Source organism: Jaculus jaculus, chromosome 1 (assembly GCF_020740685.1).
Source record: "Jaculus jaculus isolate mJacJac1 chromosome 1, mJacJac1.mat.Y.cur, whole genome shotgun sequence".
In the NCBI taxonomy this organism is placed as follows: Eukaryota; Metazoa; Chordata; class Mammalia; order Rodentia; family Dipodidae; genus Jaculus; species Jaculus jaculus.
The window spans coordinates 32760494-32772517 of NC_059102.1; the positions used below are offsets into that span (position 1 = coordinate 32760494).

The 12024-nt window shown below is 40.2% G+C and overlaps 1 protein-coding gene across 1 annotated transcript; it reads left to right on the forward strand.

The window, feature by feature from the left end:
- Window positions 1-1346: 1346 nt before the first annotated feature.
- On the forward strand, window positions 1347-1481 carry LOC123459277 (thymosin beta-10-like). The gene has a single exon (XM_045145055.1). It carries the CDS (start codon window positions 1347-1349, stop codon window positions 1479-1481), a length of 135 nt encoding a protein of 44 aa, XP_045000990.1.
- The last annotated feature ends 10543 nt before the right edge of the window (window positions 1482-12024 follow it).

Below are 12024 nucleotides of genomic sequence, written 5' to 3' on the forward strand. Positions count from 1 at the left end.
TCAATGAAGAAATTAAAGGAATCAAAGAAGAAGACAAACTCCTGAAGGAGAACACAGGAATCCAACTTAATGAAATATGGAGGTCAATACAAGACACGAGTAAGGAAATAAAAATACTGAAGAAAAACCAGGCAGAATACTAGCAATGAAAATACAGTAAGTCAAATAAAAAATCTACAGAAAGTCTCACCAATAGAATGGATGAAGGAGAGAACAGAATATCTAAACTAGAAGACCAGGTAGTAGACCTAATACAGTCCAACAAAGAGAAAAACAAGCTAATAGGAAGGTGCTATTGTGAAATTCAAGATATTCAGTACATTATGGAAAGATCAAACATAAGAATTCAGGGTATAAGAGCCTAGCATGGTGGTGCATGCCTTTAATCCCAGCACTCGGGAGGCAGAGGTAGGAGGATCACCATAAGTTTCAGGCCACCCTGAGGCTTCATAATGATTTCCAGGCCAATCTGGGCTAGAGTGAGACCCTACCTCAAAAAAAAATAAAATAAAATAAAAATTCAGAATATAGTAGAAGCAGAAAAATTTCACTCCAAAAGGAATAATAGGCATTTTCAACAAAATCATAGAAAAAAAATTTCCCCAAATTGGAAAAGAAATTCCAATGCAGATAGAGGAAGTTTTTAGAATATGAAATAGACAAAACCTGGAAAGAACCTCTCCTTGACACATTATAATTAAACTACCAAACATGCAAACCAAAGACAATATATTGAAAGCAGTTAGAGAAAAAAAGCAAGTCACTTATAAAGGCAAGCCCATCAGAATAACAGCAGATGACTCAACACAAACTTTAAAAGCCAGAAGGGCTTGGAATGATATACTCCAAGTTCTGAAAGATAACAACTGTCAACCATAATTATGAGGAAATAAGGATATTCCACAACAGAAACAGGCTAAAGGGGTTTATGACAACTAAACCAGCTCTACAGAAAACACTTGAAGGGATCCTTCACGCAGAAGAGAAAGTAAAGCACACACATGAAGAAACAGGAAAAAAAAAATCATATTCAAATAGTTAAAACAAGAGTGTAGGGGCTAGAGAGATGGCTTAGAAGTTAAGGCATTTGCCTGCAAATCCAAAGGACCTCAGTTCGATTCCCCAGGACCCACGTTAACCAGATGCACAAGGGGCTAGATTTCTTTTGCAATGGCTGGAGGCTTTGGAGTGCCCATTCTGTCTTTCTCTCCTCCTCTTTCTTTGTCAAATAAATAAATAAAGTAAAAAAAAAAAAAATAAGAGTAGGTTTCTTGCTAAAGCCATGTGAATGGGAGTACCAGGAGCCCAGGCTGAGGGTGAGAATCTGCATGAATTGCTGTAAGAAAATGGCAGACAAGTCAGACATGGGTGAAATCACCAGCTTCTATAAGGCCAATCTGAAGAAAACTGAGATGAAGGAGCAAAGCATCCTGCCAACCAAAAAGACCATTGAACAGGAAAAGCAGGGTGATACTTCCTAAAAGCCTAGAGGATCCCTCACCCCCGTCATCTCTGAGTCCCCTCATGATGTGGAGGAAAAGCCACCTGGACACGAGCCACAGGCTGCACTGTGAACCTGGGCACTCTACATTCATGCCACTAGCCTGTGGGTCTCTTTGAGAACCCCCAACTAGACTGCCAAATTTCTCTGGTTGTTCCTGGAATATTATAGAAAAGTATTTGTATGATTAATGAAAATAAAACACACCTCATGTCGAGAGAGAGAGAGAGAAAGTAAAAGGAAAACAGGAAGCACTACAAAACAAGAAGAATGGCAAGAATAAATACACACATTTCAATAATAACTCAATATCAATGGCTTTAATGCCCCAACTAAAAGACAAAGGCTTGCAGATTGGATTCAAAGGCAGGATACTTCTGTTTGTTGCCTCCAAGAAACTCAACTCTCAATAAAAGACAGACACTATCTTAGGATGAAAGGATGGAAAATGGCATTTCAAGCAAATTGGCCTAGGAAACAAGCAGGGGTTGCTATCCTAATATCTGACAGGATACACTTCAAACTAACATTAGTGAAGAAAGATAAAGAAGGCCACTTTATATTAATTAAGGAACATTCCAACAGCAAAACATTACAATCCTAAACATATATGCATCTAACATGGGGGCTCCCAACTTCATCAAACAAACACTATTAGACTTAAGGTCACAGATAATACCAAACACAATTGTAGTGGGTGACTTTAATACCACACTCTCACCAATTAATAGATCAACTCAGCAAACATTAAACAGAGAGACATCTGCATTAAATGATGTCATGGAACAAACGGACCTAACAGATATCTACTGAACATTCCATCCAAATGCTGCAGAAGTGGTGGCGCACGCCTTTAATCCCAGCACTTGGGAGGCAGAGGTAGGAGGATTGCTGTGAGTTTGAGGCCAGCCTGAGACTCCATAATGAATTCCAGGTCAGCCTGGGCTAGAGAGAGACCCTACCTTGAAAAAAAAATAAACAAACAAACCAAATACTGCAGAATACACATTTGTCTCAGCAGCATGTGGAACATTCTCTGAAATAGACCATATTATAGGACACAAAACAAATCTTAACAAATACAGGAAATTTTAAATAATTCTTTGTACTCTTTCTGATCACAATGGGATTAAACTACAAATCAGCAATAAGAAAAACTACATTAAAAAAAAAACATACTACAGAGCATACACAAATTCATGGAGACTAAACAGTGCACTACTGAATGATGAATGGGGCATTGAAGAAATCAAAAAGGGAGCTGGGCATGGTGGCACACACCTTTATCCCAGCACTCAGAAGGCAGAGGTAGGAGGATCACAGTGAGTTCAAGGCCACCCTGAGACTACATGGTGAATTCCAGGTCAGCCTGGGCCAGAGTGAGACCCTACCTCAAAAACCCAAAAATATTTAAACATAAAATTAGAGATGAAAAAGGAACCATTACAATAGATACCAAAGAAATTCAGAAAATCACAAGGACATACTTTAAGAATATATACTCATCTAGCCAGGTGTGGTGACACATGCCTTTAATCCTAGCTCTCAGGAAACAAAGGTAGGAGGATCACAGTAAATTCAAGGCCACCCTGAGGCTACATAGTGAATTCCAGGTCAGCCTGAGCTAGGGCAAAACCCTACCTTGAAAAACCAATATATATGTATATTTTATAATTATATATTATATATATTATTATATATAATATAATATATATACATATGTATATGTCAAAATTTGAAATGGATGATTTCCTTGATTTATATGACCTACCAAAATTAAACCAAGATGAGATAAACCACTTAAATAGACCTACAACAAGTACTGAGAGCCAAGCAGTTATTAAAAAAAAAAATCTTGGGCTGGAGAGATGGCTTAGTGGTTAAGCACTTGCCTCTGAAGCCTAAGGACCCCGGTTCGAGGCTCGATTCCCCAGGACCCACATTAGCCAGACACACAAGGGGGCACACGTGTCTGGAGTTCATTTGCAGTGGCTGGAGGCCCTGGCGCACCCACTCTGCTCCCTCTCTCTCTCTCTCTCTCTCTCTCTGCCTCTATCTCTCTGTCTATTGCTCTCAAATAAATAAATTTTTTTTCAAATAAATAAATTTTTTAAAAAAATTTTAAAAAATCTCCCTAGAGCTGGAGGGATGGCTTAGTGATTAAGGTGTTTGCCTGCAAAGCCAAAGGACCCAGGTTCAATTCCCCAGGACCCACATTAGCCAGATGCACAAGGGAGCACAAGTGTCTGGAGTTCATTCACAGTGGCTGCAGGCCCTGGTGCACCCATCTTTTCTCTCTCTCTCCCTCTTTTTCTGTCAAATAAATAAAATAAAATATTATTTAAAAATATCTCCTTAGCCAGGTGTGGTGGCACATGCTTTTAATCTCAGCACTTGGGAGGCAGAGGTAGGAGGATCACTGTGAGTTCAAGGCCACGCTGAGACTACATCATGAATTCCAGGTCAGCCTGGACCAGAGTGAGACTCTACCTCAAAGAACCAAAATAAATAAAAATTTAAAAAATCTCCCAACCAATAAAAGCCCAGATCCAGATGGATTCATTGGTGAATTTTATCAGACCTTCATGGGAGAACAAATACCAATGCTTCTCAAACTTTTCCATGAGATAGAAAAGGAAGGAATTCTACAAAACTCCTTCTACAAAGCCAGCATCACCCTAATGCCAAAACCAGACAAAGACAGAACAAAAAAAGAAAATTACAGAGCCAGGCATGGTAGTGCACACCTTTAATCCTAGCACTCGGGAGGCAGAGGTAGGAGGATCACCATGAGTTCGAGGCCACCCTGAGACTACATAGTTAATTCCAGGTCAACCTGAGCCAGAGTGAGACCCTATCTCAAAAAAACAAAACAAAAACAAAAACAAAAAAAAAAGAAAAAGAAAATTACAGACCAATCTCCCTCATAAACATAGATGCAAAAAATTCTCAATAAGATATTGGCAAACAGAATACAAGAGTATATTAAGCCAGCCATGGTGGAGCATGCCTTTAGTCTCAGCACTCAGGATGCAGAGGTAGCAAGATCACCATGAGTTTGAGGCCAACCTGAGACTACATAGTGAATTCCAGGTCAGTCTGGGCTAGAGTGAGACCCTGCCTCAAACCCCCCCCCCACAAAAAAAGCATAAATCAAAAAGATCATACACCCTAACCAAGTAGGCTTTATCCCAGAGATGCAGGGATGGCTCAACATATGCAAATTGATAAGTGTAATACACTATATAAATGGACTGAAGGACAAAAATCACATGATCATATCAATAGATTCAGAAAAGATATTCGACAAAATCCAACATCCTTTCATGGTACAGAAACTGTAGGAACATATGTAAGGACTGTAAATAATAAAGGCTATTTGTGACAAATCTACAGCCAACATAATACTAAATGGGGAAAAACTGGAAGCTTTTCCACTAACATCAGGAACAAGATAAGGGTGTCCACTGTCCCCACTTTTATTTAATATAGTACTGGAAGTCTTAGCTATAGCAATAAAACAACAAACATACAAATTGGAAAGGAAGAGATCAAATTATTATTATTTGCAAATGATATGAATCTATACATAAAGGACCCTATAGATTCTACTAGCAAACTGTCAGCTGATAATAGCAATGTAGCAGGATACAAAATAAACACACAGAAATCAGCAGTTTTCCTTTTTTAAAAAAATATATTTTTATTTATTTGAGAGAGAGAGAAGAGAGAAAGAGACTGAAAGAGAGAGAGAGAATGGGTGTGTCAGGGCCTCCAGCCACTGCAAATGAACTTCAGATGCATGCACCCCCTTGAGCATCTGGCTTATGTGGGGAATTGAACTAGGGTCCTTTGGCTTTGCAGGCAAATGCCTTGACCACTAAACCATTTTTCCAGCACTCACTCAGTAGCTTTTCCATGTACTAACAACAAACATGCAAAGGATGAAATCCAGGAATCACTCCTGTTCACAATTGCCTCAAAAATAAAAAAAAATAAATAAAGTACCTTGGAATAAATCTAACTGTTGCAGTCAGGTTCTCATTGCTGGTAGAAATCACCCAACCAAGAGCAGCTTGTGGGAAAAAGAAGTTTATTTTGGCTTACAGGCTCAAGGGGAAGCTCCACGATGGCAGGGGAAAATGATGACATGAACAGAGGGTGGACATCAGCCCCTTGCCCACATAAGGTGGACAATAGGAACAGGAATGTGTGCCAAATACTGGCATGGGGAAACTGGCTATAATACTCATAAGCCCACCCCCAACAATACACTCCCTCTAGGAGGCTTTAATTTCTAATTGCCATCAGCTTGAGAACCTAGCATCTAGAACACCTAAGTTTATGGGGGACACCTGAATCAAAGCACCACGCTAACCAAGGAAACTAAGGATCTCTACAATGAAAACTTTAAAACACTCAAGCGAGATATTGCAGAAGACATTAGGAAATGGAAAGGCATCCATGCTCTTGGATTGGAAGAAACGATATTATGAAAATGTCAATCTTACCAAAAGCAATCTACACATTTAATGCAATCCCCATTAAAATTCCAATGGCATTCTTCATGGAAATAGAAAAAAACAATCCTAAAATTCATTTGGAAGAACAAAAATCCGCAAATATCCAAAACAGTTTTGAGCAACAAAAATAAGGCTGCAGTATCACCATACCCAAGTTTAAGCTATAGTAACAAAAACAGCATGGTATTGGCACAAAGACAGACACATAGATCAATGAAACAGAATAGAGGGCCCAATGTACATCCAGGCTGCTGTAGCCATTTGATATTCGACCAAAATGCCAAAAACATGCATTGGGAGGCTGGAGGGATGGCTTAGCAATAAAAGTGTTTGCCTGCAAAGCCAAAGGACTCAGGTTTGATTCCCCAGGACCCACGTTAACCAGATGCACACGGTGGTGCACACATCTGGAGTTCATTTGCAGTGGCTAGAGGCCCTGGCGCCCCCTCTCTCCCTCTTTCTCTGTCAAATAAATAAATAAAAATAAAAATATTTTTTAAATGCATTGGAGAAAAGACAGTCTCTTTAAAAAATGGTGCTGGGAAAACTGGATATCTATATGTAGTAGAATGAAAATAGATCCTTACTCTCTCCATACACAAGAATCAAGTCCAAATGGATCAAAGACCTTAATATTAGACCTGAAACTCAAACTACTAGAGAAAAAAGTAGGGAAACCCTTCATCATATTGGTCTTGGCAAAGACTTTCTGAATATAATCCCAGTAGCTCAGGAAATAAAACCACTAATCAACCAATGAGACCTCATAAAATTACAACGCTTTTATACAGCAAAGGACACTGTGAATAGAACAAAGAGGCAACCTACAGAATGGGAGAAAATCTTTGCCAGCTATACATCTGACAGAGGATTAATATCTAAGATATACAAAGAACTCAGAAAACTAAATAATAAAAAACAACCCAATTAAAAGATGGACTAAGGAACTAAATAGAAAGTTCTCAAAAGAAGAAATACATATGGCATATGAACATCTAAAAAAAGTTCTACATCTTTAGCTATTAGGTAAATGCAAATTAAACCTACTTTGAGGGCTGGAGAGATGACTTAGCAGTTAAGACACTTGGCTGCAAAGCCAAAGGTTCAATTCCCCAGGACCCACATAAGCCAGACACACAAGGTGGCACATGCACCTGGAGTTCCTGTGCAGTGGCTGGAGGTCCTGGTGCACCCATTCTCTCTTTCTTTCTCTCCCTCTCTTATCTCTCTCTCTCAAATAAATAAAAATAAATTTAAAAATCTTTTTAAAAAACTTCTTTGAGATTCTCACTCCTGTCAGAAAGGCTATCATCAAAAAAAAAAAAAAAAAGACAGGGCTAGAGAGGTGGCTTAGCAATTAAGCGCTTCCCTGTGAAGCCTAAAAACCCCAGTTTGAGGCTCAATTCCCCAGGACCCATGTTATCCAGATGCACAAGGGGGCGCATGCGTCTGGAGTTCATTTGCAGTGGCTGGAAACCCTGGCATGCGCATCCATTCTCTCTCTATCTATCTGCCTCTTTCTGTCTGTCGCTCTCAAATAAATAAATAAAAATAAACAGAACAATTTAAAAAATAAACTTTTTTTAAAAAAGAAAAAAACAAATGACAGACTGGAGGGATGGTTTGAGGTTATGGCACTTGCCTGCAAAGCCAAAGGACCCAGGTTCCATTCCCCATGACCCACATAAGCCAGATGCACAAGGTGGCACGTGGGTCTGGAGTTTGTAGCAACTGAAGGCCCTGGCATGCCCATTCTCTCCCTCTCTATGTACTTCTTTCTTTATCAAATAAACATATAAATTAATTAAATGTTTTTTAAGTGATAATAAATGCTGGCAAAAATGAGGAAAAAAGCCAGGAATAGTGGTGCATGCCTTTCATCCCAGCACTCGGGAGGCAGAGGTAGAAGGATTGCCATGAATTTAAGGCCATCCTGAGACTCCATAGTGAATTCCAGGTCAGCCTGGGCTATAGTGAGACCCTACCTTGAAAAAAAAAAAAAATGAGGAAAAAGAGGAACCCTTCTACACTGTTGGTGGGAATGTAATCTGGTCCAGCCATTGTGGAAATCAGTGTGGAGGTTCCTGAGAGAGCTAAAAATAGATCTACCATATGACCCAGCTATAGCACTCCTAGGCATATATCCCAAGGTCTCTTCTTACTACCTTAGAGATCCTTGCTCAACCATGTTTATTGCTGCTCTATTCACAATAGCTAGGAAATGGAAGCAGCCTAGGTGTTCCTCAACTGATGAATGGATAATGAAGATGTGGTACATTTATACAATGGAATTCTATTCAGTGATAAAGAAAAATGAAACTATGAAATTTGCAGGGAAATGGATGGATCTGGAAAGGATTATACTAAGTGAGGTAACTCAGACCCAGAAAGCCAAATGTCACATGTTCTCTCTTATATGTGGATCCTAGTTACAAATGTTCAGACGTTATTGTCCAGGCTATAAGGGAGGGAGGAGAGGAGTGAGAGATTGAGTAAAATAAGGGTGGGTGGAGGGTTAATCAAAATTTAGGATATTGTGAATAAGCCATATGATAATCTACTTTTTTGGATAATGGCACACCCTGAAGCCATAGGTTGTTACTAGAAAAATTTCAGCACCAGGGATGGGATATCTTCCAGTGAGTTGTTGGCCAGGGAGGCCCTTGATGTCCCCAAAACATTACAGGCTATTGCCAAGACTCTTGGCTTCCCACCAGGAATAGATGATAAGACCCTACCGCTGAAGACTCCACATGCTTGGGCTACAAGTTCACTAAGAAATCAAACTAGAGCTGAAGGTAAAAATCAACTCCCTGTAGATCAGCCAACAGAAAGCTGGAAAAAGCTGCACTACATGCAGCTCTAAGGGAACCAGAAGCCATCAGTGGTGAAAACATGGACACTGCAAGCCTCAAGTTTGGCCAGCCAGTCCGAATGAGCCAATGTGTGCAATAGTGGCATGTCTGTTATGGGGGAAACCAAGTGCTCTCTAATTGGACTGGAGACCTGCTATATGGAGGGAATACATGCCTGGTACTGAAAACCTCATGAATAGCCTATGGTGGGGGAGGTTATGAGCCTTAGGCATGTAACACTTGCTCTTGTCTGGCTAAATGCATATATTATGCCCACCAAACTGCCCTTAAGCACTTTACTTAATGTTCATACCCATATGTTAATGCTACTCTCTCTTTTGGTTAGAGAAGCTTCTCATTTTAGATGGCAGTGACCTTGGGATGACTCAAAAGGAATCATAGTGTGAGAAGAAGTGACAGAGGAGTGCTCAGCACTGAAACATCTCTATCACACCTTCCAAGGCTCAGGGTCCATTGTGGAAGAGGGAATGGAAAGAATGCAAGAGCCAAAGGAAGGGTAGGAGTCTTCCAGACATGAAATGACCTGCATACCCATGACCTTGCAGTGCCTGACACTACCTACACAAGACCATCATAATAGGAAAAAAAGATGATGACATGAAAACAAAAGACTAATGGAGAGAGGGAGGGAATAAGATGGAGTGTGGATTTGTGAAGGGGAAAGTGGGGAAGGGGAAGGAATTGTCATGTTTATTGTCTGTAAGTATGGAAACTGTCATAAGAAATTTAAAAAAAAAGAAAGATAACTAAAAAATTTTTTTGCTTATGTGCATATGCCTGTGTATGTGGCCCTGGGCTGGGTCATCTGCCTGTGGAAGCCACAGTGAACTACACCATCACACTTTTACCCAAACTGACCTGGAATTTACTATGTAGTCTCAAGTCTCAGGGTGGCCTCGAACTCACTGCTGTCCTTCTACCTACACTTCCAAAATACTGGGATTAAAGTCATGTGCCACCATGGCCAGCTCTAAAGTTTTTTGTTTTTTTCCCTTTGTTTTTTTAAGGAAGGGTCTCACTCTCACCCGGGCTGACCTGGAATTCACTATGTAGTCTCAGAGTGGCCTTGAACTTATGGTGATCCTCCTACCTCTGCCTCCCAAGTTCTGTGATTAAAGGCATGCACCACCACACCTGGCTCTAAAGTGTTTTTATAATATTTATTTATATTTATTTATTTAGAGCACGGGAAAGAGAGAGAGAGAGCACACCATATCCTTCAGCCACTACAAATGAACTCCATGTACCACCATGTGCATCTGGCTTAACGTGGATACTGGGAAATTGAACCTGGGTCTCCAGGCCTCTCATGGCTTTTTATTACATTAATAATGCATCAGAGAGGCTGGGAACTGTGGTTAAACACTGGTGTGTCTGCCTAGCATTGTTCTGGTCAATCTGGTTTCTGCCTGTGGCTCCCCATTACCTACTAAGCTAAGCAGCACTGATCTGATGAGCAGCTCAAAGGCAATCATGATGTTAATCCATCCTTCTGCAGTAAAGCCCAGAGGCTTTAAACCAGGCTCACACTTGTAACCCTAGTGCTTGGGAGGCTGAAGCCCGTGAATTGCTAGTTCAAGGCCAGCCTAGTCTATAAAGTGAGTTCAGGAGAGCCGCAGCTTCAGAGTGAGACCTTGTCTCAGAAAAGCAAACAAAAATAGCACATAAATATTTCTTATCACTTGTTACTTTCTTCATCTTCTCCTGAGCAATCAAATGTGACTAAGAACAGGATGTGTTGATTAAACACCTGTAATGCCAGCACTGAGGTCACTGAGGTAAGAGAATTACCTCCAGTTTGAGGCAAGCCTTGTCTACATAGTGAATACCAGGCCAGCTAAGGCTACATAGCAAGACTCTGTCTCAAGAAACCAAAACATAATAATTGGCGAGCAGGGCATGTTGGCACACTCCTATAATCCTAGTATTTGGGAGGCAGAGGCAGTGGGATGGTGAGTTTGAAGGTTAGGGCAGCCTGCCAAGGTGATGTCTCAAAAATCCAAAAGGAACACCAGGAGTGATGGGTGTACACCTTTAGTCCCAGCACTAGGGAGGAGAATCACCATGAGTTTGAGGCCTGAGACTACATAGTAAATTCCAGGTCAGCCTGGGCTAGAGTGAGACCCTACCTCAAAAATAAATAAATAAATAAAGGAGGGCCGGGGAGATGGCTTACCAGTTAAGGTGCTTGCCTGCAAAATCAAAGGACCTAGTTTCAATTCCCTAGGACCCATGTAAGCCATATGCACAGTGTGGCGCATGTATCTGGAGTTTGTTTGTGATGACTGGAGGCCCTGATGTGCCCATTCTCTCTCTCTCTCATAAATAAATAAATAAATAAATAAATAAATAAATAAATAAATAAATGGGAGAAAGGGAGATTGCATCTATCACCTTGGAACTCCATTTTTCTCTTTAACCTTTGGATTAAAGTTGCATGAATACTTGGGATTCCCCCCCCCCCCGCAACACACACACACTCTGTACCACCACCACTGCTATTTTTTTAAATACATTTTATTTATTTACTTGAGAGAGAGAAAGAGGCAGAGAGAAAGGGCAAGCCAGGTCCTTTAGTCACTGTAAAAGAACTCCAGATGCATGCGCCCCCGTGTGCATCTGGCTTACATGGGTCCTGGAAAGTCAAACCGGGATCCTCTGGCTTTGCAGGCAAATGCCTAGTTAGCTAAGCTATCTTGCCAGCCCCACCACCACCTCTATTAAATTCTACATACACTTTCCTTTAGTACTGGGACTGGGCTGGGATCTATATATATTAAATTTAACTTAGTAATATGTAGTACTTTGCACTGTCATATTGTATGGCCTGCCCCAATTTCAGTGGACTGTATTCATCATTGGAGATAAGATAATAAAATCTGTATCAGTTGTAAAAAAAAAAATTTAAAACTAATAGCCACATACAGAAACTTTGTTCATTTTTTTTTCTTTTTTTTTTTTTTTTTTAAATTTTTATTAACATTTTCCATGATTATAAAATATATCCCATGGTAATTCCCTCCCTCCCCACCCCCACACTTTCCCGTTTGAAATTCCATTCTCCATCATATTACCTCCCCATTACAATCATTGTAATTACATATATACAATATCAACCTATTAA

Bases quoted from the DNA above. Each gene is read 5' to 3' on its own strand.
- LOC123459277 (XM_045145055.1), top strand. From the start codon at position 1,347: ATGGCAGACAAGTCAGACATGGGTGAAATCACCAGCTTCTATAAGGCC.